This window comes from Panthera uncia (genome assembly GCF_023721935.1).
Source record: "Panthera uncia isolate 11264 chromosome A3 unlocalized genomic scaffold, Puncia_PCG_1.0 HiC_scaffold_11, whole genome shotgun sequence".
NCBI lineage: Eukaryota > Metazoa > Chordata > Mammalia > Carnivora > Felidae > Panthera > Panthera uncia.
The window spans coordinates 15,849,272-15,876,114 of NW_026057578.1; the positions used below are offsets into that span (position 1 = coordinate 15,849,272).

Here is a 26,843-nt window from a genome sequence, read left to right on the forward strand (position 1 = left end):
TGTAATTCTGTTTCATTGATCTGTGTATCTATCCTTATGCTAGTACCACACGGTTTTGATTACTGTAGCTTTGTACTAAGTTCTGAAATCGGGAAGCGTGAGCCCTCCAAATTTGTTCTTTTTCAAGATTGTTTTGAATATTCTGAGTCCCTTTCATTTCTATGTAAATTTTGGGTTTAGCTTGTCAGTTTAATTGAGATTTAAATAAGGATTGCATTGAATCTGTTCGTCAACTTGGGGAGTATTACTATCTCAACACTGTTAAGGCTTCTAGTTTATAACATAGGATGTTTCATTTAAGTCTTTCAGTTTCTTATCAGTGGTTTAGAGTTATTAGCATACAAGTCTTAAACATCTTTTTTTGCATTTCTAAGTATTATAAGTTAGATTTTTTTTTAATTTTAAAATTTTTTTAATGTTTATTTTTGAGAGAGAGAGCGTGAGTGGGGGAGGGGTAGAGAGAAGAAACACAGAATCTGAAGCAGGCTCCAGGCTCTGAGCTGTCAGCACAGAGCCCGATGCAGGGCTCAAACTCACAAGCCATGAAATCATGACCTGAACTGAAGTTGGACGCTTAACCAACTGAGCTACCCAGATGCCCCATAGGTGAGATTGTCTTCTTAATTTGTCTTTTAGGTTGTTCATTGTTAATGTATAGACATAGAGTTGTTGTATATTGATGTTGTGTCCTGCAAGATTATTTATTGATTCTAATAGTGTGTGTATTCCTTAAGGTTTTCCATGTACAAGGTCAAGTTATCTGCAAGTAGAGATCATTTTACTACTTTTCCAATCAGGATGCCTTTTATCTTTTTCTTGCCTAATTACTCTGACTCGAACCTCCAGTACCACGTTGAATAGAAATGGGGACAGTAGACTGCCTGTCTTGTTCCTGATCTTAGCAGGACAGCTTTTAGTCTGCTCTGGGTTTTTCACAGATGCCCTTTATCAGTTTGAGGAAGTTCTCTATTCCTAGGTTGAGTGTTTTTATCAGGAAAAGGCATTATTAGATTTTAGTCAAATGTTCTTCCTATGTCTGTTGAGATGATTGTGTGGTTCTTGTCCTTTAGTTGTATGTACTTTTTTTTTTTTTTATTCAGTCATTTAACACACTTGCAGTTAGCATCTGCTGTTAGAAACGCAGAGATGACTACGGTCGTTGTTGTTGAGGAGTTCTAGGACTAGCAAGAAAGACAGGCATAAGTGCTACAGCAGAGGGAAGCATAAGGAGCTGTGGGATTTTAACCCAGCCTGGTGATGAACTGATGTCAGGGAAGGCTTTCTAGAAGATGTGGCGTATAGAGAACTAAAGGATAAATAAGTTATCTGGGAGAAGGTTTGTGGGTGGTGTATTCCAAGCATAGAAGAGGCACTTGTGAAGTCATGGAAGCAGACATTGAGAGCATAGTGAAACTCCTAAGCAGTTAAGCCATCAAGTAGTAACTGATAAAAGTACTCTCTCTTTTTTTTTTAAGTGATCCCTACATTGAATGTGGGTCTTGAACTCACAACCCCGAGATCAAGAGTCGCGTGCTCTGCTGAGTAAGCCAGCCAGGTGCCCCCACCCCTGCTGTCTTGTGATGACAGGTAGCCCTCCAGAAGGCCTTCAGTCCCCAAATAGTAGTTCAGGAATAACCGTCATGTATATAGGCCAATGGCAGCAATTCATCTCCTGGCCCCTTTCTGATTTGTCTTCTTTTGGATCACTTTCCAGCATCCGCACTTCCAACAATAGCCAAGTAAGTAAGCTGACCTTGTCAGGAAGTGACAGTGTGATCCTCCGTGATACAACCACCAATGGTGGCAGTGATGAAGAAGATGGACAGCCTCGGCGGGCTGTGGACAATGAGAAAGAAGGAGTGCAGTACAGCTACTTCTTATTCCACTTCATGCTCTCCTTGGCTTCCTTGTACATCATGATGACCCTGACCAGTTGGTACAGGTAGGAGGCACAGACTAACCAGGTGGAAGACCACTTGGCCCCCTTGAAAATATCCATCCAGGGGCGCCTGGGTGGCGCAGTCGGTTAAGCGTCCGACTTCAGCCAGGTCACGATCTCGCGGTCTGTGAGTTCGAGCCCCGCGTCAGGCTCTGGGCTGATGGCTCGGAGCCTGGAGCCTGTTTCCGATTCTGTGTCTCCCTCTCTCTCTGCCCCTCCCCCGTTCATGCTCTGTCTCTCTCTGTCCCAAAAATAAATAAAAAACGTTGAAAAAAAAAATTTAAAAAAAAAAAAAAAAAAAAAGAAAATATCCATCCATTGTTTGACCCCAGAACCCCCTTGTCTTGCCCATATCATGAAGTTGTGTTCAGTGCTCTTTTCTGAAATGCCTTTGAGTTTTTCTCCTATTGGATTTAAAATCCAGTTGGGAGTTCTTACAGAACAAATCATGGAGACCCCTTCCAGACTTGAGTTACTTGAGAGAAAATCATGACATAAAGCAGCTTGACCCATCTTTGTTCACTAATTTACCTCTATATGTGGCCATACAGAGTATTCGGGTCAAAGTAATGATGTGATTCAGAAGGCAAGTTTGAGGGATGCCATTTCAATGTAGACTTTTGCCAATATCTAGAATAGCTAGACGTTCCTAAAGAACTTTGCCCAGGGGATACGGTAGTCAGAGTTCTTCGTGCTAGCAAGAAGATAAAAGCACTTTGAGAGGCAGAGTCCCCTGCTTATAAAAAAGTAATAATAGCAGCTTTCTCAAGTTCCTCCTAGAACCTTACTAGAGAGTAGTGTCAGCCTCCCCCTTGGCTTTGGCCAGGGGGCTGCTAGATACTGATAACAGGCTCCTTTACTTGACTCTCTTCTGTTTTCTTAGTCCTGATGCAAAGTTCCAGAGCATGACCAGCAAGTGGCCAGCCGTGTGGGTCAAGATCAGCTCCAGCTGGGTCTGCCTCCTCCTTTATGTCTGGACCCTTGTGGCTCCACTCGTCCTCACCAATCGTGACTTCAACTGAGCCTCTGAGAATTCATAAAGGTCTGCTTTGCTGAAAGCCCATATCTATTTTACTTTTGCTTCAACTAAAATATTAAGTGAACAGTTTGCAAATTTGACTATATCCAGGTTTGTATCAGAGGGCAAGATTGAGTAATGCTTGATGCAGGATCTGAACTTTTCATTTATATGTATATTATGTTTATTTGTAAGGATATATCGCAAAGGGAACATTTTGCGTTTTAAAGTGAACCACAGCTGTGCTGTGAAGAGTTCTTTATTGAGACCTATAGGATCCTACAACTTTGATTTAAAATGTAAGAAAAATGTTGGATATTTGAGGCCAATCGTTAATATATTTCTATTGCAGTATCCTTAAAAAGCAAAAAACGAACACAAAAACCACCATTTCTATGACGGGTTTCCTCTGTGAAGTCTTTACTTGTGTGATGCAAACACTCTGTTCAGTCCTTAAACCCCTACTATGTGTAGCATCATAGTACTTGGGGAGGAGTGTGTGTGTGGGTCCTTCCCCAGAAGAGCAGGGTGGCTGACGTGACTACTGCTTCTACAGCTTGAGTTTGTTCAATTCGTGTTTTACACTACAGCATTGATGCTGCGCGATTATAGCTTTGCCAGAAGTGCTTTCCATAAGCGCTATGTAGGTTTGGTTAAAATGAAGATTCACTTGGGAAAACAGTGCGACTTTAGGTCAATGTACTTATCTTGTTATATGAGTATGTAAAAGTAAATGCATGTGAATTTATTATATTTGCACTATAAAGTTATTTGATTAAAATGGAGACTTAAGCTTTGAAGGACCCCCCCCCCTTTTTTTACAGCTTTTATGAGTTAGCAGCCATCCTATATTTTTTAGACCTATATGGGCAGTCAGGTTTACCAAGCATTGAGCAGAATGTGCCTGTCCCTTCTAAAACGTAAGGTCTGGCTAGTAAGTAAAGGCTTGAACTCATCCAAAAATTGTACTAATCATCTTCCCTGGATAAGACACTTGCATAGATGAGAGACAAGGCAGGCAGGCACCGTCAGGAAACTTCTTCAGGAGAGGTAGCACACAAGGAGGTAGAATAGAACGGTCTGTTCCGTACCAGGCTCTGTCAGGTTCGAGGATACAACTTTACTCGTGACAGATACCAGCTCTGCCATCTTGGACTTAAAGTTTAGAGGAGGGCGAAAATGAGCTGACAGGTGTACAGCATGGTGTGATTAGTGCTGTGATTGAGGAATTGTGGAGAACCCAAAGGAGAGGTGCCTGGGGTGATTGGGGGGGGGGGGGTTGTCCTGGTAGGCTTCCTGGAAGAAGTGGCATCTAGGCCAGGGATTGTTAGGAGCTAGCTGAGAGAGAATTGGGGAAGTGGGCTGGCATTGCCGAGGGGTAGACAGAACTGCACGTCAAAGGCAGGGAGATGAAAACCCATTTGGTAAGGCTGGAATGGGGAGAAGAGGCAGGGATTGGGTCACGAAGGGCTTCGCAACCCACACTGAAGAGTTTGAACCTTACACTGAGAGCAGCAGGGAGCATATTCATAGTGACGTAAACAAATGGTCTTCAGTCACTGTGGTTGACATGTAGAGAAGGCATTTAGAGATGAGACCGGGGCAGGCCACGTACCATTTGAAACAGAGGAGTGAAAATGAGGATGGGGAGAAATTGACAGCTGAGCTACTCAGTAATTAAAATTTTAAAACTGGCAATTGATTAGATACAGGGAGAGGCAGATTCTGGAGTGATGCTGGTTTCAATCATCTGAGTCCGTGGGGTTCCATTTATATGGTGAGAGACAAGAAAAGGAACAAATTGTACCAGAAGGGTGGAGTTGGTCCCTTAAGAATGGCTAAGAACATAGGCTTGGAAGTCAGACTGTTGGGGTTTGTATCCAGCTTTGCCATTTCTGTCAAACTGGGCGGCTAATATTTATTGAGTACATACTATGCTTTATGACCTTGGGCCGGTGACTATCTGTGTGACTCTGTCTGAGCCTCAGCATTTTCCTCGTTTGAATAAAAAATAGTACCTAGTACATAAGATTGTTTAAAAGTGTAAAGTTACTCTGCAAAGTGCTCAGTGCATTGTAAACACTCCAGTGGTAGCTGCTGGTCTGGCCGTGGGCTAAAATGAGACTAGACAGCATTCACAGGTGAGAGGTGTTCAGCCACGGTCTGACAGAGGCCAGATTTAAGGTGTTCTTACAGAATTAAACAGGTAGGACACAAAGGGCACCATCTCACTTGGGATGGAGGTTGGGGGATGGGGTAGGGAAGCAGCACTTGCCAGGAATTGTTGGAACCACCATGTTTTAAAAGAGTGCTTTATATCAAGGTATAGAGATAAAGTAGCAAGGGAGTTGGGGGGCAAAGAGGGGAGGTTTAGCCCTTTGCTTTGCCAGTGTAAAGCAGACACCCCACTTTTCCTTAATAGCAGGGATAGCCAGATTAAGACCTTTAAAGGTCCCAAACGTCAAAAGCATGACGGTGTAACATCCCCCACCTTATGTAATGCAAAATAAAGCAATACTAAATTGTAAAATAAGTGTAACAGAGTCCAATAAAGTTCTTATTTTTTCTCATGATGATAACTTTGATATTAATTTGAAATAACAAATTTCCTTTGAAAATTAGGGAGCAGTATCCCTGTTTGCTTGGCTGTACTTTAAGAATAACTTGGCCTGTTGCTAGGAAACCTGGTATTACTCAAGACTCCAGTGAATTGTACACGTGAGTGCTGAATTATACATAAGCATAAATAATGTCAGCATGTTGAAGAAGCCCAGGATCATACTTGAAACAGGAGAGTATTTCGAATCATCGGATCAGACAGTAAAAGGCACGCACGGCCTGGCTCTAACCATCAAGAGAAACTGGGCTCCAGTCTGACTACCTGGTTTTGAAACCCAGCTCCACTACTTGACTTGCTGTGTGTCCTTGGGCAAGCTGCTTAACTTCTCTGTACCTCGTTTCCCTCCCTCTGTACCTCCTTCTCTGTACCTGGCAGTACTATTACTTAATTAAGTACGCTTAAAGGTTAAATGAAGTTATCTATGTGAAATACTTAACGTAATGGATGCCCAGCGCTTACTGGCACCAGGAACTGTTAGCTATCCCTGGAAGAATCTGAGCCCCCTCCAGAAAGTACAGCTGGGCCTTAAGAACTGAAACATTTGCATGTCGTCTCTACCATTGTGTGCAGTGAGCACCATTCTCTGTATATGCTGGGGTCTTCTAAGTGCGCACGATCTTCGGAGGTGGCCAGCCCCAAGTCTACAGGTGCATGGTGTCGCCACAGGGCCTCTCCCTATCTGACGCGGAGGGAGGCTCTGCCCAAGCCGCCATGTACCGTGAATCACAAAACTTCAGAACCTCTGTCCGAGCTGTCATTGTCACAAAAGGACTCCACGCATAACCTACGGGGATTTTTTATTGTTTCAGACCCAGTCATGCATACTAAAGTTACATGTTTTCACCACTTTGACTTAGAAAATGCACTAGAAAAATAAACTTTTTGGTCAGAACAAACACTGAAGTAGATGAATCCACCACCACGTGTCCATACACTCAAAGCTAAACTGAATTTCAGTTTGAAGCGAGGAATGTGACCAGCGGCTGAAACGGTGCCCCAGTCTGGTCAGAAAATTAGCCCACCTTCCGGCCCTGTCGGAGTGGTGTCGGAGAGAGGTTGCGGGTATTCCACTGCCACGAGCTGTAAGCGAATCCACAAGAATCCCCAATGGCAGCTGAGTTTCTGCCCAGCTAAACATGCTGGCCAGGGAGACCAAAGGAAAAGCAGCCGTCAAACGGTAAATTCATCACTAGCATCTCCATCCTCGAGCCACACCGGGCCTTCCTGTGGAACCAGATCTGTTAAGGAGGAATTTGGATCTGATGATGCCCGTTACTTGGCCTGTCAAGCAAACCATTGCTGAGTTGGGAGAATAGGAAGGAATTTACTTTGGATTTATGGATTTATGAAATTACCAGATCCCCACACTGAGAGGCATCACCAGAACGGACATCTTTCCCGAACAGCTGAGAGGTTTCTGTTTGGTGTCTCCACATACCTCAGGCCACAGAACAGCCACACTTACGCCATGACCTTGGTTAACACTTCACTTCCTAAATGGAAGAGGGGGCTTCGAGAGAAAACCTTAAAAGCTGAACACTTTAAAATGAAGTATTCTAATAATGCCACAACAGTACTACAGGTTTTGCCTCCCCAAATGAAAAGGTAATCTCATGACTGACCTTGAGAATCCCGTGGCATTTAAAGAAACTGCCCACCCAGGGAGAATTCAGAAAGGCTCAGTATGTTACAGGAGTTCAGGGACAATACCTCTTGCTGTCCTCTCTCTCTGGCAGAAATGTAGTATCTTAACAAGCCGAAGTGTTTGTAAACCTCTAAGGACATGTGGCTCCTTGTAAAAGCAAGATGAAGTCTGGGGACGCTAAAGCCACTTCTGCCAAAAGCAAATAAACTCCAGAGAAGCCAGAGGTGTGCACAGTTGTTTCCGTAGCTTTCTTCCAGCCTCCCCCTGTGAAGGCAGAATAGGATTCCAGGAAGAGACACAATTTTCCAGATTCTGTATAAGAAGAGGAAGAAGACCCCCATCTTACCTAAGTTGACAGAGTCATTTGGCATCGACAGCTTCAGATGTCGATTCATTCAGACCTACATTTCCTATAAAGTAACCCAGATTGGCAGGGGAGGAGGGGGGAGGCAGGAAAGGCCTCCAAAAGGCAGAGTACAATGTCCCTGTAGCAGTAAAGCCAATTGATGCCGAAAACAGAGGGTTCAGAGCTGAGTGTAGATCCTTTTTATCATGTGATTCAGGGGTGTTCAGTGGCTCATCCAAGGCCACGGTAACATAAAGCCATTACTCGGGTCTCCTGATACACCATTCCTTTCCCTTTTCTATACCACAGTGCCCTGAATTTGGGGAAAAGTTACTTTTCAGGTGTTGGTGAAATGGGCCAGAATTTTTCCCTGAAGGAAGACACTCCCAGGTCTCCGGATGCTCCCTCATTTGGCCCATCAGTGTACCCCCACTACCGAGTCAGGCTCACTGGGTGCTCCCTTGGTTGTTCCCTCACCCTGCTAGGGAAACTTTACACAAATGCCTGGCGAAGCCACACAGAAACTGCCTTGATTTTCACCCAAGCAGTCCCAGTTTCACAGCTTGGTTCAAACCTCCTGAGGTGTCAAAGCTATTTGATCTCTCTTTGAAGCTGCAGAAGGCAGACAGATCTTAGCTCTGACTCCTTTCAGAAGCTGAATGCAACAGCTCCTTGGTCCAACTGGAGAGGCCTCGGAAACGGGCAGCATCCTGGTCTCTGACATACTTGTCCAGGTGAGCTTAAATACATGTAAACTTCTGCAGTCAAATAGACACGGGCAAAACCGGCCAGGAATGCAATACAGAGTTTAAACTTTGGAAACCTGGTGGGGCCAAATGGTTCATTTGTCCTTCATTGTAGCTTGCTGTTGGTTTTGTTTTTTAAACTCTTTCCTCTTTGAGATGTGAGAAAGCCTCTAACCAATTCCCACCTCCAAGCAGTTGGGTTCTGAACCATCTACTTTAGTCATCCTACTTGTGCTATTTTGATCTTTTCAGCAATGCTGGTCACACTGTCATCAGCAGATGGAACCGGAGGCTGCCAGGGGTATGCACTTGGGTATTTCCAGCTATGCCGGGTCCCACGAGGATTCAGGGTTAGTATCTATGGTGAAAGGATCTTTCTCTGGAATTGGCACTAATGAGGTGAATAATTTCCACCACCAACTTCTCCAGACATTTTAAACAGTACTATACAGATGAAGAGCTTATTAACAATAGACTGGCCTTTGCATTTCAGAGTACCGTTCTCTACCTAACTGAGCTGTCCCCCTTGCCTGGTGGTCTAGTAAATGCATGGAGAAGGTACTTACACAACACACAGTACTCGTCACTTTTTAACGCCATGACTTTCAAGGAATGAATACAAAAGAAAATAGGTCAAAAGCCACCAAATGAACCACTTAATTTGATGCGTGGGCTAAGGCTAAATTTTTGACAGAAAAGGTCTAAAGTGCTGAAACGCAGAACTAACATTCAGTCTCGCTGGATAAGGTCTGTCCACCCACACCAGAGGCAGAGACTCAAGACGGTCTGCGAGGGTGGGGGCCCCAGAAGTGATCCAGCAATAACCTGCCCTTGCAATCATTTCCAGAGACCAAAATTTAAGAATCCCACTCAAGTCATTTAACCATTCCCCACTGCCAGGTTTACAAGGTACCACCAGAGCCTCAGGGATAGAAGGAATTCATACAAACCCTGGTCATCTCACCTGCCCTTTTCAAGTTTAATCCTCCCTACAAGAAGGAAGTTCGTTATCGCCAGGTCCCAAGAATATACATACTAGTTTCCTTAAAGGCAGGGCCAGATGGTGACATACGCCTCTTGGAGAGGCCCAGATGTACCACAAAACAAGATCCAACCACTTGCATCTAGAGGCAAGAAAACCAATTTTTCTAGGCAGAAAGCCAACATCTAACATTCAGTAACTAAACCAAATCCCAGAATGTCATGCCAAAGCCCTAGGCATCATTTCAGCCAGCCTCATTTTACAGATTAGAAAGGTGAGGCCCACAGAGGCCCAGGTCTTGTCTACAGTCACACATCTGGGGCTGGAGCCCTGGTCTCTTAATTCTTGGGCCAGGATTCTTTTAGCTACTCAGGCCTCACATCCAGTGTTTCAGGTTGAGTAAAATCATATACCTCTAGGATCCTGTATGATTCTATTGAGAACAAGGGCTAAGGCTTTATGGGTTTGGGAAAACTTCAGTTTCTATTGCAAGAGTCAACCAGTGAATCCCAGAGGTGCTTTGAAGTCTCGCTCCCAAATTTGATCATGAAGTGCTGCTTATGTCCTGATGCTCCCACGATTGAGTTAAGGTGCTTTCCAAACCCGGTGATGGCAGCTGGGGTCTGGACCTCAAACTAGAAATTTCACGATGAGCAACAGAGGTCTTTAGTTAGGGTTCATGCGAAAGACAAATTCCCAAAGTCTCACGTGTGGCCACCTGGTAGGCTCGGCCAAGTTATTTCACAGGCGTGTCGCCACTGGCCAGTCAGGTTGTTTTCTCCTGAATGTGGGACCAAAGTGACTTTGGTCCTGGTTTTTCTTGTTCCGACATCTGTAAGAACCAGATACAGCTTCCAGATTAATGGTTGCAAACCAAGATTCCAAACATTTGGGAATCACTGAGGACATTTTCCGTGTCTTCCGTGGATTAATTCAAGTAACCAATGGCTTACCCCGTGGCTCAGCCTCAGAGCCCCACAGGATGCAATTCAATGACAAGGAGCAAGACTGACTCCGTGGCACCTCAAATTCTCCTTGTGCCTCTCCAAAGCAAAAGGCAAGGATTTAAAGATGGTGGCACTCACAGAGGACTGGCTAATAGCAGGAGTATAGCTGTGACTTCACAGCCCGCAGGGAATCATCACACTGCGCGTCTGAGCTTAGCCCCTCGGGCGGCAGGGCCTGGCCCAGGATGCTGTCACAGACGGGAACAGGTTGGCAGAACTCTCTCACAAAGTCCTCCTCCGAGGCCAGCAGCACCGCGTTCCAGGCGGTGGTGTCTAGCTCTCCAGCCGTGCCCCCATACTCCTTGGGGAGGATGCTTCTTGGAAGGTTTGTGTGGAGAGAGTTCAGGTCAGACCCGTGGAGGAAAAACTAAAGGGGGGGATGAGATGGAAACACACGTGTCCTCAGGTTAATCAGGATGGGTGGCCTGCAGGATAGGTAGGCGCTCAGACATCTGCTGACCTTATAAAGGAACAGTTGACGGCAACTTCGCCCTTCCAGTTCCTCAAAAAGCCTGAGGACCCTTAATTCCCTTCCTTATAACCCACGCACTGTTGGCTGGCCCTTCAAAATATATCCGAGATTCGACCCCTTTGGAACCATGCCGCTAGGGCTTCTCCCCTGGGTTCCCACAATAGCTTCTGACCTGGTCTTCCTACTCACAGCCTGTCCTACAATCTCAGCTCTTCTCAGTGCTGGACGGTGCCGCTCCTCTTTGTACAACCTGCCAACGCTCCCACCTCACGCCCACAGGGCCTGGCATAGTCTCGCCCTTGCTGCTCCTCTGTCTCCCTCCTCCCTCTGCGGATGTGCTCCCACCTCAGGGCAGTGCCACTGCTGATTCTCTTATCTTTATGCTCACTCCCTCAGGTCTTTGCTCAAGGCCAGCTTCTCAGCGATGCCACCTCTAACCACCCTGTTGAAGGCTACAACCCCTTGCCCCCGTTCTGTACTATCCCATTTCTCTGCTGAATTTTTCTCCATAGCACTTACCACATTTTAATACTAGGTAATACACATCCGCTGTCCGTGTCTCTCTCTAGAATGCAAGGTTCCCAGGGGGCAGAGATTTTGGTCTATATATTGCTCATCTAGAACATACTTGTACATAGTAGTTAAGTGATACATATTTTTGAATGAGTGAATGAGCATATGAAGGATGAAATGAACAGGATAATGGACCACAGATACGGTCATTTCATAGATATAAAAGGCCTCTTCCAAAGGCTGCTTTGGCAGCCTGGGGTGCCTGGGTGGCTCAGTTGGTTAAGCATCTGACTTTGGCTCAGGTCATGATTTCACAGTTTGTGAGTTCGAGCCCCGTGTCGGGCTCTGTGCTGACAGATTGGAGCCCACTTTGGATTCTGTGTCTCCCTCCCTCTCTGCCCCTCTCCTGCTCGTGCTCTGTGTCTCAAAAATGAATACACATTTAAAAAAAAATTTTTAAATAGAATAAAAAAAAAAAAGGTTCCAAACAGTATCTCCAGGTACTAGGCAGGGATGCTACTAAGTTAGCAATTCTCAAGCCAAACTGTGCATCAGAATTACCTTAAGTAGAGTTTAAAAACACAGACTCTTGGGCTTCACCCCTAAACTGGAGTTAAAATCTTCAGGAAAAAGGTCCCAGAATCTGGATTTTATTTTATTATTACTATTATTTAAAATTTTATTTTTAAGTAATCTCTACACTCGACATGGGGCTGGAACTTCTAACCCCAAGATTCAAGAGTTGCATGTTCTACTGACTGAGCCAGTGAGGTGCCCCCTTGTCTGGATTTTAAATTCCTTCTCCTGCAACCCTGAGATTCTATCTCTATGTGTTTCCTCTTTGAAAAAGAGTACATGGGGCGCCTGGGTGGCTCAGTTGGTTAGGCGTCCGACTTCGGCTCAGGTCATGATCTCACAGCTCATGATTTCGAGCCCCATGTTGGCCTCTGTGCTGACAGCTCGGAGCCTGGAGCCTGCTTTGGATTCTGTGTCTCCTCCTCTCTCTGCCCCTCCCCCACTTGTGCTGTGTCTCTGTCTCTCAAAAATGACTAAATGTAAAAAAAAAAAAAAAATTTTTTTTTAAATAAAAAACAGGAAAAGAGTACAAAATTCAAGACCATCTTTGGAGGGACCATAATATTCATAGGCCTGGGGAAGAAGGAGAAAAATACGAACCACATTTAATTGCAGTCCTCAGAGAGGCTGAGGGAGAAGACGTGGCTCTTCTAGGTCAGAACCATCTATCCTTTGTTAAATAACAGGTAAGCTACAACTCACAAATCTCATAAACCTTGAATTATTCCACAAACTTGATATAGCAAGACAACAAATCAGGTAAATGGGAGGCCTTGAAAATAGCGTTTTTTTGGGTTTTTTTTAATTTTTTTTTTTAACGTTTATTTTATTTTTGAGACAGAGAGAGACAGAGCATGAACAGGGGAGGGTCAGAGAGAGGGAGACACAGAATCTGAAACAGACTCCAGGCTCTGAGCTGTCAGCACAGAGCCCGACACGGGGCTCGAACTCACGGGCCATGAGATCATGACCTGAGCTGAAGTCGGCCGCTCAACCGACTGAGCCACCCAGGCGCCCCGAAAATAGCGTTTTTAAAGCCCAAGAAGCTGTAGTAAGAAATCGCCATAACTTTTCAACTATCTGCCTGATACTACGCTTTTCCATGCCCTCTTGCACACAAAATACAATGTTGGTTCGCAGTGCCCAGGCCAGGATATTAAAAAGTCTAAATGACTACAGAGCAGAGAAGCTCTTACGATACCAATCCCACTCTGCTCTCTCCACTGCCAAATATTCTGATTAATTTTATCTTCTTCTCACAGAAAAGACTGTTCATTTAGTTTATTTGTAACTCTGTACTTTCCAAATTAATCACTCCAGGGCAAAAATAATAAAGAAGTTTATCAATGTCACCAATAAAGGAGCAAAAACAAAAAAAAAGTTAAAGTATCAAGTTAACAGAATCATCACTTACTCTGTTTGCTATTTTCTCCTTCAGAAATGGTTTTATGATGGCAAAAATGCCTTTAAATATTCGAGGTTCATTCACTACATGGACTGCTTTTATCCGAATGGGGAAGCCATCCTGTGAGGGAAGGGAAGGAGGTGTTAGAACAGGTCGGGTGCCTGCAGACTGTTTCCACAGTCTGCCTTTCTCATTTAAGTCTTCTTCATTAGGCCCCCAAATTGGTTTGGTGTGATTCTCAGGGCCTCATCAAAGATGGCCCACGTGGGGTCTAGCCAGGAAGACAAGCCTCAGAGAAAGAGTCTCTTGGGACCTAGACTTAGGCAAATAAGTGCAGAGCTGCTCCTCTTATAGGGGTGGAGGGGGGGCGAGGGGGGGCATAAAAAGGCCAGAGCCTGTGGATCAATGTAGCAAACATCAGACCTTCAGGATCAGTGTCGCCCAAAGAGTATTTCTCAGGACAGTACTAGGTGTGATTGGAAAAAAGGTTCCACAGTAGGTAGGTTTGAGAGTAGCAGATCACAGAGTCACATAGTTTCCTTAAATGTGACACTGTTCACATGCAAATGTTTACAGTCACATTCACAAGAAAGGGACATGCTACACCGCACCTCCCAAACTTATTTAACCCTGGGACTTTTTTTCCCCCAGATTACCTTCCAAGACTAGAAAATATGATCCAAACTCATTATGCTGATACTTGAATCTACACAGTAGATCAAAAGAAGAGTGGGAGCTCAGGAAAGCCAGAGTATTAGCTCGTCGCCAGAATTCACATTTCTGATAACGACCAAATGTAACACTGATGTCGACATAATCAGCCTGGTAACAGTAGGGGCTTACACACATTGTGGGATTCGGAGAGGAAACTGTTATTTGTCTGGTGCCCCACAGCTCACGAGAGACTGCACCCACAAGCTAGTCGGGGGGAATGAGGAGCCAAAACTGTTACAGCTGGGAGACTCAGGCCAGGCTACGCCTGTGAGGGCTTGGGGTCCCCATCCACCTAAAAGGAAAAGTAATTCGTGCTCGCTTAGGCAGCACGTATACTAAAAAGGAACACAAATTCTTGCCTTGTCTATCTCAGAGGACTCCCTGTAGGACTGAATGAGATAATGACTATAAAAGCACACTGCAAACCGTTGAACACTGTGCACATATGGGAGGAACTTTCCGGTTCCCGGCACTTGTGTTCTGAAATACAGAACACGCGAAATGTGAAAGCATCTGTCCAAAACAGTCCAAAAGGCTCCCCGGCCCTAGGTCCCAGAGGGCAGGACAGGCTCTAGCAGTCAGACGGAAACACAGATTCTCAGTTTCATTTGTTCGAAGTGCTCCTCTGTCTTCTGGAGCAAAGAACCCCTCAAAAAACGTGCAGAAAGCATTTCTCTGGTTGTTTGGGCTCTTGCCCTAAAGCTGATCTTGCCCAGTCTGAAGGCACCTCAGAAACTACTGGAGACCTGACGAGAGTGTGTGGTAAATAGGGCACCTACATTTCTTCCCATAATGCTTTTGCATCTTTCAGGTCATTGGAGAAGTGGGGTTTGTGTAGCACGTGGGCTCTGTGGTAAACGGACAGGCCCTGGGGAAAGCCAAAACCATCATGGAGCAGGCACACAACAGACAAGGGCCATACCTGAAGGATGCCAATCACCTTTTTGGCTATAAAAGGGCCAAAGTGAGATGCTTTTGATAAGCTCACTCCTTTGTAGTCTGCAAGAATTACAATTCCATTCACCTGGGTTTCTTCAGACTGAATGAGTTTTTCTAATGTCAAGTATATGGCTCGGATGTTTTCGGTAATTGGATAGTTGCTCGGTATCCATCTGTCTGAGGTCATAAGAAACAGACAGAATGTTACAGAGATGAATACAAACAGGTAACCCACAGGCTAAGATTGATCTCCTTGCTAGAACTCTTGTTTAAAGATGGAAAGAAAGATATTCTACTGGCCTGACTCTGTTTAGGTTAGTAAATGGGACGCCTTAAGCAACAGCTGATGTTCTTAATTCCAAATACAGCAACACATTGTGAAGTGGAAATGCCATTGGGTGCTGCGGTTAAAAGCATCAGCTCTGAAGTCAGACACACCCAGGGGTTTGCAACTAACTAGCTGTGTGACCCTGGGTGAGTTACTTCCTCATTCTGAGCCCACATCTCCTCAGCAGAATGGGATAATAACACTAACCTTAATGGACATCTGTGCCTTCTGCCAACAGATGTGTCCCCAGATTTTTATACCACCACCCTGAGCTACCTCTTTCCATGCTATCCGGGCAGTTTGGGTAAAACTGACCTGACTCCTGACTGCAGAGGTGGGCTTGGTCAATGCGGGTCTTACCTCCTCCTAGCCACAGCATGTGATCCAAGCCAGATCAAACAGAGCCAAAGGGACTCAATTCTGGGACCTCGGCCCTTTGAAAAGAAAAGATCTCTCTTCCCTCTGGTAGTGGTGAGGCCAGGAGCCAGAGACTCAGGGGCCCCACGAGGCAAGAGCTGGCCTGACACTGAAGCCTGTACCAAGGGAGGCAGAGATAGAGACAGCTTTCCAGTGCTGTGGTTTGAGCAAAGTCCCCTTTCTGGATGCTTCTTTAATATTCCCTATATATTTAAGGAGTCCTTCCTTTCTCTGGGAAGAAGATGGAAATGACAACTTTTGACTATTAACCACTATTCTCAAGAAAATCCCACCAAGACCGGTGTGTCCTTTTCTTAGGAAGATAAAACTCCACGTGACTGTCACCACCAAGGGGATATGAAATATGCGCAACATTCCTACGGAAAAAGTCTTTGTCCAAAAACTGTGCCAGTTTGCTGTTTAATGTTGCTGCCAATTAGAGCTGCCTCTACATAACTGGATGTCATCCTTTTCAGTCACATATGTCCCAAAAGAGCTTATAAAAAGGCAAAGCTAATAGCCAGTTGACAACAAAACCTCCTGTGCATGCCTCCTCCTAAAAAGTTGCATTGGTGGGAAGGGTCTAGCTCTGCTCTAGACACATCGGGAAAATCCACCTCGTAAGCAAAGGGTTGAAACCACACAAGCAAAGAGGTGAAATCAGTGTGCTAATCTGTTTTGTAATATCCTTATGAGTTGAGTACAGAGGAGTAGCAGAAAAAAAAAAAAAAATTAAAAAAAAACCACAGCTGACTGGTTCCTAGGGCTCCCGATGCCCTAAAATCTCCTAGGGCTCCCGATGCCCTAAAATCTCCACTGCATTGCTTATTTTAAAATAAAATAAAAAATAAGGTAAACAATCCCAGTTTTGGCAAGTGTCTAAAATAGCAGATAAATCAGTTAACACTGTGCCTGGGACACACTAAGGGCTCAAGAGGATGGTTTAATCTCCAAAGAGGGTTTGGTAAATGACCAAAGGACCTGGTGACATGGAACTTCAAGGCAGAGGAAGGCACAGGGAGGTCTCTATTCCCCTTCAGGCGTCCTTTTAAGAGGAGTGTTACGAGATGTCCTGATTAATACCACAAAGTGCTAAGATGGAAAACAGAATCTAAAGTCCATGGATGGCTTAACAAAGTAGAGGAAAGGAGGGGGCGGGAGGAGGCACAGGGTGGACAGACTGGACTGCCCACCCCCACTGATGTCTACCTCACCTACTCACAAAGGAGGGATGGGGTGGGGGGCTCCTGGCAGCCCTGCTTTGTACCCTGTGACCGAGGCAGTCTTCTCAGCCCACCAGACTGCCATCGCTAGAAACCGGGACTGTGCGTGGAGCGATACCAGATCTCACCATGTGCACAGAGGAAGCAAAAGCCACTCTACAGAATGAAGGGTGAAGAAGATATACACAGGACAGCAGGAACGTGTGGCCCAGAGAGATGCACAGACTGACAGACACAGGCAGGACAGGGAGAATGGCTGGCTTAGTTCATGATGGGGGAATGAACTGGATCCTGGTTCTGGGGTGCCGGGCTCAGTGAGAGCTACACCTTCAGCTCGCTGGTTCCTCGGGATGCTCATGTCTTTCTAGACTAACTCCTCCCCCCCCTTTTTTTTTTTTTCCTAAGCCAGGTTGAGTAGTTTTTTGTCATTTGTAATCAGAAGAGCTTTGGCTGTAACAGGGAGAAAACAAACAGGAAAATATAAGGGAGAGAGGGCGCCAGACACACAACATCGCAAATGGTCGGGATGCACGCGCCCGAAGAGTCTAGGGCGATACCTGGGCGGATGCAGAGGATATGGCAGCCGCGGGGGTCGGTGTGGGGCAGCACGGTGAGGAAGCCAGAAGCGAGGACATCCTTTACGGCCGAGGGCTTCAGGTTATTGAAGACTTCGGGCCAGCTTCGCCGGCAGCTGTGGTAGTTGACCAGGAGCTGCAGGGCCCGGTCGTAATCAAACTTGCGGGCTCGGAGGAAGCGCAGCAGGAAGGCGTCATCCAGGGACGTGCTCAGGTTCGGACACTCCTTCCGCACCATGTCACGGAGGGCCTGCACATCTCGAAGTCTCCATTCTGGCTTCTCCTGCAGCTCTTCTCTGGCTTTGGTGACCAGTTCTTCTGTCAGTGAGCACACATAGCCCGGGGGCTCGGGAGGTGGCGGCGGCAGCTCATTCTCCGAGAGTGAGGCCGCAGAGGGGCTGGTCCTCGGAGAGTCGCTTTCTTCGGACATTAGCTACCAGGATCCCTGCCAAGACACCAACCCCAAAGCCAAGTTAACAGAGCCCGGCCCTGCTCGTTTCAGGGCAGCACAATGTGGGGGGGGGGAGGCACACTTTTGTCAGAGCAGTGGTTCTCAACTGGGGCAACGAACTGATCTGAACCACGTGCCCAGGTCCAACCCCAGACTGAACGAAGCCCACATTTCCACGGAGGCCCCCGGGCAGCTACAGCAGGGCATGGACACTCCTCACCAAACACCGTGGCCTTGCTGACAGATGTAGGGACGGTTGCTCAGTCTACTCATAATTAAGGAAATGTGAATCAAAAGTCTGAAACTGGTGAAAATACTTGATATTTTTGCTGATATGCTTGCTATTGGTCAGAGAATAAACTGGCATAGCCTCTTCGGAGGGCAGCTTGTTGATACGGGCCACAATTTAAAACCACACACCTGTTGCCCAGCATCCCGTTTCTAGGACATACACTTGCATGTGTGTGCAAAACAGACACCCAAGGATGATCACTTCAAGGGCTAATTATAATGGGAAAAGATAGGAAACATTTTAACTGCATACCAGTTGGAGACTGGTTAAATAAGATTATAAGAATGGGATACTATTCACTCATAAAAAGGAATTAAGCAGGCCTTTATAAATGACACACTATGGAAAGGAAAGCAAGATGCAGAATAATGGGTATAATCTCATTTATATTTTAAAAATGTATTCATATATACTTGTGAATGCACCTAAAATTTCTGGAAGGAAATACAAGAAAACTGTTATCAATGGTTCTGTCTAGGGAGCAGTACTGGACAGTTGGACATTTAAAGAGAGAGACTTATTACTGTACCATTTGACTTTTCTACCATATACACGTAGGACTTATCCTGATGGCCGTGAAACCATGCTGATGGACTCTCCCGCTGGGATGGAGCGTAACTGATGAATGACCCCAGCTGCCAGCCCTCTGGATCCACCATCCAGGTAGATGCCACACTTTCCACAGACTGTCCCCAGCCAGTGACTGAGTGAAACGCGGGCTTCCTCTAACAGGCAACTTTGCCTTGAAGACTCCTGATCAGCCTGGCCGAAACTTCCGTGGGACTGCAGTCCATGACCTCCTACCCAAACCTCCCTCTCAGGGGGTAGATTCGGATCATTGTCTGAAGGCTCTCCCTGACTTCTCCAGTTCCCCTCCCTTTTATGCTTCACAGGCACTGCCTCCAATTCATCTCTTGCCTGTCTCACCTCATCCTGGTGTCTGCTTCTTGGAAGATCTGAACTAATACATTTATTGAATAAAAAACAAAAACAAAACAGCTGTTTTTAGATATTCCAGGAATAAGGTGGTAGCAGCTGCCCAGTTCCAAAGCCCAAGCTCTTGTCCACAGACTGCCACCGATCCCTGACTCCCAAGCTCAACCAGGAAAGCAAGGACCATCTCAGGGGTCTCTTCATGTGGGCGGTGACCAGGTAACTCCCCCTAAATGTTAGGTCTGCCCGCTCTGTCCCTTGCATTCTAACCTCCAGCCCCACCCAGCTGCTTTCACTCCCTTCCAAAGCTGGGTTTTCTTGTCTTGTTCACATCCTGTTTTCTGTGATCAGCATGCTTTTCCTCCAGTTCTTCACCTAATACTCATTCATCCTTAAGTCCCACTTAAATGCCACTTCATTCACTCAACAAATATTGAGTACTTCCTATGTACCAGGCTCTCCTCCGGGCACTGGAGATACACTAGTGAACAAGCAAAAAAAAAAAAAAAAAAAAAAAAAAAGTGCCTTTGTTGAACTTAGATTCTAGCGGGAGAGGCAGACTATAAGTGAAATAAACTGTGTAATCTACCAGACAAAAGTGTGATGATGAGAAGTAAAGCAGGGAAGGGGCTTGGAGGTACCTGGGAATTGGGGCTGCAATTTTAAATAGGATGGTCAGAGAAGTCCTCACCCAAATGACATTTGAGCAAAACGAAGCAGATGAGGGAACAAGCCATGTAGGTATCTGGAGAATAAGGGCAAAGCCACAGGCAGGAACACACCTGGCTTTTGCGAAGAACAGACAGGAGGCCAGTCTGGCTAGAGCCAAACGAGCCAGGTGGAGAGTATTAGCAGATGAATTTATAGAGGTACTGAGGGCCCCATAGGCACAGGGCTTTGAGGGCCATTAAGAACTTTGACTGTTATTGAGTTTGGTGGAGGCTATCTGAGTGGAGTGACATGATCTGATTTATATTTTAAAGGATCACCCGGCTGTCTCCCAAATGGATTGTAAGGGGATAAGGACAGAAGCAAAGAAAGAGACCATTCAGAGGCTACAGAAGTAACCCAGGGAAGAGAGGATGGTGCTTGAAGCAGGAAGACTTCTTCAACTCCAGGCCAGGGTAGGAGCCTCCCCACCAGCTCTTTAGCATAGCATTCTCCCTCTGTTATAACCGTAGGCAATTTGTGGCCAGCATCCATTATCTGTCTTGTTCATCACCCTAAACCCAGCACCTAACAAAGTGTCAGACACATAATCTGCACTCCATAAATATTTGCTGAATGAGTGGAATCGGCTTGGCGGAGGAATGCTAAGTGAGGAATGAAACAACATTCCTGGTTCACAGGACCCACCCTGGGCTGTTTCCATGGAGTCACCAACAGATGCCTGTAACCTCAATCCAGTGCTTACCTGGGAGACAGACTGTAGTGTCCATAGGCTATAGGCCTAGCCTGGCACATGACGGTGCTCTGTAAATATTAGCGGACGATATGAGGTCAAGTGATGTGCTGGAGGGTACACACCTAGTGAGGCAGAGCAGGGATGCGTCTAGCCCCACGCTGGGCTCTACCTCCCCCTGGAGCTTCCTGTTTAATCTCCAGGGCCTCGGTAGTGTCAAGCTCAGAGCAGGACTCAGTCAGTCTCCAGAATGAACTGATGGATGGGCGTATGGATGGGTGCAAACACCATTTGTTACGGTGAAGCCTGGAATCTTCCTCACCTGGAACCCATCGCCTTCCTCCCCACCCCACCAAGAGGAGGCCAGGAAGCCATCGTTCTGGAGCCCCAGAGACCCCACGTCCCGTCGACAACCTTCTGAGGCCCCCCACTTCCGGCTGTCACCCCTTCCCCAGGTGTCCCATTTCCTGGGGTCTCTCTCCTCGGGTCCCTTCACTTCCGGTTTCCCCTCCCTCTCAGGGGTCCCTCTCCCCGACCCCCATGACACACGGGCAGTCTCGCGGGCACTCACCGGCCCGGCTACGGGGCGGAGCGCGGGTCAATCGGCGGCGGGAGCCTCGTCCGGCAGCGCACACAAAACCGACCCGCACTCCCTTCCCGGCCGGCCCGGCCCCTCGCGCCGGAAGTGACGTACGCGGGGCGTGGGAAGGCGAGGCGCCGCCCGTGAGTGCGCATGTGCATCGTCCCGCCGCAGTGCCGGCCCTCTGTCCCCACCTAGCGGCCAAGTCTGTGCTCTGGAGGACTCAGTCCTGCGGAGAGGCTAGTTGGCAGGGTCAGGGAGCCTGAGCCGCTTTGGGTGTACAGTCGGGGTCAGGGAGGCCCAAAGAAAGAAGGAAGGAAGCTGCCATTTCTGAGAACATACCTCCATGTAGCTGGTGTTTTACACCCATTGTCTTATTATCCTATTTATGGAATCCCCGTATTTCATGGAGGGGGAATTGGCAATTGGTGAAGTAAAGGGCTTCCAACCCAGACCTCTTAGATTAGCATGCCAGGATTCTTGCTTCAGGACTGGCTGCTGCAAAGGGGGAGATGCCAGCCTAGAGGACATCGGTCTGAAGTTGAGTTACCTCAGGCCTCAGTTTCCTCATCTGTAACATGCTTCTTGCTTTGAAATCCCTATTGAGTATTGTTTGTTTCCTGCTTTGGGACTCGTAAAGCCCTTCAGAAAGTGGTAGCTTGAAAAAGGCTTTGCTGCCCCATCCCCGTTCATTAAAACCCCCAGCACCATCACCCCCCCCCCCCCCAACCACCACCACCAACATATATTTTATGCAACTACAGCTTTGAAACAAAGATCCTGGGTCACTCTTTCAAGTGGGAAAAGACACAAAACCATTACTAGAGAGAAATTCTGTGACCTGGGAGAACTGAGAGCCCAAATGTGTACACAAGAGATGATCTTATACAATCTCTTCCTTCCTCCAACCCAGGGGCAAGAGGAGCTCTAGGGAGATAGGAACTGATCCACGAGGGCCACAAAAGCATGGCAGTTTCTGCCAGATCCCAGATTCTTAGGGAAAGTGGGGGAGCCTGGGAATCATAAGTTTTGACTCTTGCTCTGGCTCCACCACTTCTAGGATAAAATACAAAACTTTCAGTTAAATTTGAATTTCCAATAAGCAACAATTTCTTTTTAAGTGTAAGTATGTCTTGTACAACATTTGGGATATACTTAGATGAAAAAATTTATTACCTATAAGAACTTCAAATTTAACTGGACACCCTGATTTTTTTGTGTTTGGTTTATTTTTCTCCCTCCATCTATGTATTGGTTTCCTGTTGCTGTTACAACAAATCGCTACAAATATAGTGTCTTGAAACGACACAAATTTATTCGATTACAGTTCTGCAGGTCGGAAGTCTAAAATCAAGGTGGTGACAGGGATGCATTTTCTCTGGGGACTTTAGCAGGGAATCCATTTCTTTGCCTCTTTAGCTTCTAGAGGCTACTTGCATTCCATAGCTCATAGCTCATTCCTGAAATCACTTCAACTTCTTACTTTTTGTTGGCACATCTCTACTGACTCTGATCCTCATGCACCCCTCTTTGAAATTTTTAAAAATATTTCTTGTGGTAAGAACACTTAACATGAGATCTATACTTTTAACAATTTTTAAAGTGTACAATACATTATTGTTGAGTACAGATACAATGTGTCCTGCCTCCCTCTTATAAAGACTCCTGTGATTACATTGGACCCACCCAGATAATCTAGGATTATCTCCCATCTCAAGATCATTAACTTAATCACATCTTCAATGTTCTTTTTGTCACATAGGTAAGATATTAACAGGTTCCAGAGAATAGGACAATAATATCTTTGGGGTGCCATTATCCAGCCTACCACCATCTGGCAACCCTGTTCCCATCTATGTGACTGTAGCCAAGTCACTCAAATTTCCAAAGCCTCTGGTTCCTCATGAGCAAAAAGTGTATTAAATAAGATCATAAGAGGAAACACCTTGTCCCTTGCCAGGCATATAGTGTTTTTACAAATGACAGCTCTGGTGCCAAAGGGCGAGGGATGATCCTATCCAAACCATGCTGTCCTAGGGGTGGTGGCTCAGTGGGTTAAGCGTCGGACTCTTGATCTTGGCTCAGGTCATGATCTCACAGTTCGTGAGTTTGAGCCACACAAGCTCTGTGCTGACAGCACGGAGCCTGCTTGAGATTGTGTCTCTCCCTCTTTGCCCCTCCCCCACTCAGTCTGTTTCTTTCTCTCTCTCTCTCTCTCCAATAAATACACTCAAACCATGCTGTCCTAGTCATTGGGATAAACCCCTTCACTCAGACCCCGGACCCATTGGTGGTACCATCCGGGTTGCAATCCCAGATACTGCCAGCAGGAGGAGAAGAATATTGTTCTAGAACCTGGTCTCAAGGGCAGGGGAAGGGTGGGACAAGATTCAGAGATGCCCCAGAAGTCCCTGCCCCATCCTTCAATTGAGGGCCATTACTTTTGGTTCCTCTTGGTGTTACATATCATGGAACCAAGTTATCTCAGGATTAGAAGAGTCTCAGATAATTAACAAAAAGAGAGTTTTCATATTTTGAGGGATTATATACACCAGGCACTCTACTAAATAGTTTGCTTGTATGATTTCAATTATGCCTTACTACAACCCTGTGAACAGCAAGCTAGGATTTCCCTCTGTCCAGATGAGGAAACATCTTTCCATTTCCCCTGTACAGAAAGGGAAAGTCGCTTGTCTAGGGGCTCAAGATAGTCAATGAAAGAGCTGGTTTGGGGCCTAAGTCTGTATGACAGCACAGCCCCCAATTTTACTTTGCCTAAGAGGTTACTTTGCCTGTTTGTTCTTACAGGCTGGGAAGCAGACTCAGAGAAGAAGAAGAAATTGCCCATGTTTATATGATGAATCCATGGCTGAGCTGAGATTTGAACTTCTGTCTTTGACTTTTCTGCACTGGACACTCAGAAGTAACACACACTGAACAACCCTCCAAAAGATCCATTTGCTCATGGGTAAAATGGGGGGCAGGTGGTTCCCATTGTCCAGAGGGTCCTTAGAAGGATTCAGTAGAATGGCATGTGCAGAGTTCTGGTACATTGGATCATGACACGTCTGTTAACTTGTGATGACCACCCCACTTGAGAGCAGAAAGATCACCAGAGGGAGGGGAGCTTGCTCTGCATTTTGGTTTGGAGGGCTGCAAACATCCTGCCCTCCAAGCTTCATCCAGTCTCCGGAGAAAGAAATCTGGGCATTGGGTATGTGCTCAAGGCGGCCAGAAATGCCTGAGCTGTCACTGTTTACAGAGCACGTGATTCTGAGCTCAGACAATCTCCTAGAACCAGTTTTAGGATTGATTGTAAGCCATAAGCCATCGAGGCTACCAAATGGACTTAGAAACCAACCTGATGATAGTACAATTTCAGCTGCAACAAAGCTAATAATTGCAATTGATTGAAATGCATCAAACACGTTCCAATAAGTTCATATGATATTCAGCCAACACACTAACTGATCGTCTTCTGAGGATGGCAGAGAAACAAATTATATTCTTGGAAACTATGGAAATAAAAAAGAGTCAAGTATTTGTCCCACCTTTCCAATTTGGAACTGAGTGACCAAATAATAGATTAAGAAAACCGTTTTCTTATAAAACTACTACAATTGATGCAGGAAGGCAAAATAATACAATATTGCTATTTTGCCAGCTGCCATGAATTAATGTATGTAGCTGTTGTACCCAGTAGCAGGTAATATCAAAAAAGAGCAAACTCCAGCCACGTATGTGCTTCTTGATAAAAGAACCCAGGACTACCTATAATCACACCAGAGGGATGGAAACTGGGTCTGACTCAGCTGCTAATATACAAGTAATGCAGAGGTCAAAGGGCCATGTTGAACTATATACTGTGAGGATCTGAGAGACAAAATCCAGACTTTGAGGAACTCTATGGGTCAAGCAGCATAACAGATAAATTTCAAGGAAAAGAAAGAGATATAAGGGGAATCTATGGCTTAAAACACATGCTTCGTTTCTTCTAATGGGCGAAACTGAACTACAGTATCCTAGGGATGCACACTCAAATGATTAAGCAAGGAAATAATTACTCTAAAAGTCAGGCTACTAATTACTTTTGTGGGGGGAGGGCTATGATTGAGATGGGGTACATGGAGGGGCTTCTGGGGTCACTGGCAAAGTTTTATTTCTTGACCTGGGTGTTGGTTATGAGGGCGTTTGCCCCTGAAATAATCACCAAGCTACAAATTTAATTTGTATGATTTTCCGTATCTGTGATTTGTTTCATAACATAAAGTTTTTAAAAGATGAAAACAGAACTACCTACCTCACTCTGTGTGTGTGTGTGTGTGTGTGTGTGTGTGTGTCCATATACACATGTTTGAATATATGGATATGGCCTGGTACATAGTAGGTACTCAATGAATATGAGTTCTCTTCCCTGTTAATCCTGTCAAACAGCCTTACTGATGTGATTTCAGCACCATTACCAACATGTCTGACTCATCAAAAGTAGTTAATGCTTATTAAGTGATTATTACATTCCAGGCACTGTTCCCAGTACATCTCATCTAACTGCATCCTCGTAACCCTATTATTTTTATTCCCATTTTACAGAGAAGAAATGGAGACTCAGAGAAGTCACATGTGGTCATGCAGAAGGTGGTGCAGCAGCCTCGTTTTGAACCCAGGAACTCTGCCTCCATAGTCTATGCTCCCCCCCCCCCGCCACCGCCAAACCCGCATATATAACGTACTGGTCCAGCGTCCCTGTTTGCCCGAATAACTTCCCCCATCAAGTGCCTGCCAGTGTGTGCCACCCCCTGACACTCATTATCTGAATCTCACAACAACCCTGGCAGGCAAAGGTACTTGTTGGTTTGCATTTGACAGGTGGGAAAATTGGACTGAGGCAAAGGAACTTGCCCAGAGTAAATGGTAGTTGGCGGGGGGGCATAAATTGTGGATGGGGAGGGTTCATACTCTTTGGCCCTTGGGATTCTAAAGAACAAAATGTTCCATACTCTTCAACAGATGCTCATCTGATGGATCTGACCCAGTCTGAGGTCATGGGTTGCCCAACCAGCCGTCCAGAGCCTGACTTGGCTTGAGAAGTGTCCAGACCAGGGCTGGGAGAAGTCAAGGGCTTGGCAAGCACCAGACATGCCTGACCCCAACCACGAGGTCATGCGAAGCTTGTGACCCATAGGCCTGGCATGCCTCAAGGAGACAGAGACTTCTGTTACTCTGTGTGCAAGGCTTTTTGCTCACAAATCTTGGAATCAGGGCCCAGAATAGGGCTGGCCACCTCTCTGAGCTTGAGATAAAGACATGTGTGCAGCTGGCTGTGCAGATTTCCCACAAGAGGTGAGAGCCCAGCTGTGTTTTTCTGGTCACACATTGATTTTTAAATCTGAGTCAGCATGACTGCTTGGAGGTACGGGCAGTCCTATCTGTTCCCAGGGGCCCCAGATCCCAGCTGGGCTGAAGCATTTCCAAAACAGGGCCTGGAATGGTAGGGGACCAGCAAGAGTGGAGACTCCATATCCCCTGCCCCACAAGTACCAGCTTAGGAGTCCACCCAGTCCACCCTCCACTGTATTATTAACGTCCAGCAGTACTGAGTACTTACCAAATGCCAGGCACTGTGCTATGCACTTTATATATATTCACTCCACCAACCTTGTGGAGATGCTATCACATAGGGGCTCTTATGAGTACCATTGGACAGGTGGGAAAACTGAGGC

General features: G+C 46.0%; 3 protein-coding genes across 8 annotated transcripts in view; 1 reads left to right on the top strand and 2 right to left on the bottom strand.

The window, feature by feature from the left end:
* SERINC3 (serine incorporator 3) overlaps nt 1-20,533 on the top strand; it is a 36,634-nt gene extending 16,101 nt beyond the window's left edge. The window contains exons 9-11 of one of the 4 annotated variants that reach the window (XM_049650737.1): nt 1,715-1,942; nt 2,823-2,981; nt 18,767-20,533. In XM_049650737.1, coding sequence (XP_049506694.1) covers nt 1,715-1,942; nt 2,823-2,961 — 367 coding nt within the window. In that variant the 3' untranslated portion in view covers nt 2,962-2,981; nt 18,767-20,533. Of the gene's footprint in view, nt 1-1,714; nt 1,943-2,822; nt 5,528-5,579; nt 7,446-8,566; nt 9,013-18,766 lie in introns of those variants that run through there. The other 3 variants (XM_049650736.1, XM_049650735.1, XM_049650734.1) reach the window with 3 other exon arrangements.
* PKIG (cAMP-dependent protein kinase inhibitor gamma) overlaps nt 1-26,843 on the bottom strand; it is a 409,002-nt gene that overhangs the window by 115,846 nt on the left and 266,313 nt on the right. The window lies entirely within an intron of this gene.
* TTPAL (alpha tocopherol transfer protein like) lies at nt 9,401-21,226 on the bottom strand. Of its 3 annotated transcripts, XM_049650742.1 has the most exons (6): nt 21,115-21,226; nt 20,556-20,614; nt 17,448-17,910; nt 14,906-15,099; nt 13,279-13,389; nt 9,401-10,670 (listed from the first exon to the last, which is right to left on the bottom strand). In XM_049650742.1, the coding sequence occupies exons 3-6, from the start codon at nt 17,893-17,895 to the stop codon at nt 10,392-10,394; spliced, it is 1,032 nt and encodes a 343-aa protein (XP_049506699.1). In that variant the 5' UTR covers nt 17,896-17,910; nt 20,556-20,614; nt 21,115-21,226; the 3' UTR covers nt 9,401-10,391. The 3 variants fall into 3 exon arrangements, with proteins under 3 accessions (XP_049506699.1, XP_049506700.1, XP_049506701.1); XM_049650743.1 differs by lacking the exon at nt 20,556-20,614; XM_049650744.1 differs by having other exon boundaries at nt 15,008-15,099; nt 20,556-21,226.

Excerpts from the sequence above, each read along its gene's own strand:
- TTPAL (XM_049650743.1), bottom strand. The coding sequence starts at position 17,895 with ATGTCCGAAGAAAGCGACTCTCCGAGGACCAGCCCCTCTGCGGCCTCA. Across the intron at positions 13,390-14,905 it reads AGGTGATTGGCATCCTTCAG|GATGGCTTCCCCATTCGGAT; the intron begins GTATGGCCCTTG and ends CTTCCCTCACAG. Across the intron at positions 10,671-13,278 it reads AGGAGAAAATAGCAAACAGA|TTTTTCCTCCACGGGTCTGA; the intron begins GTAAGTGATGAT and ends CCCCCCCTTTAG.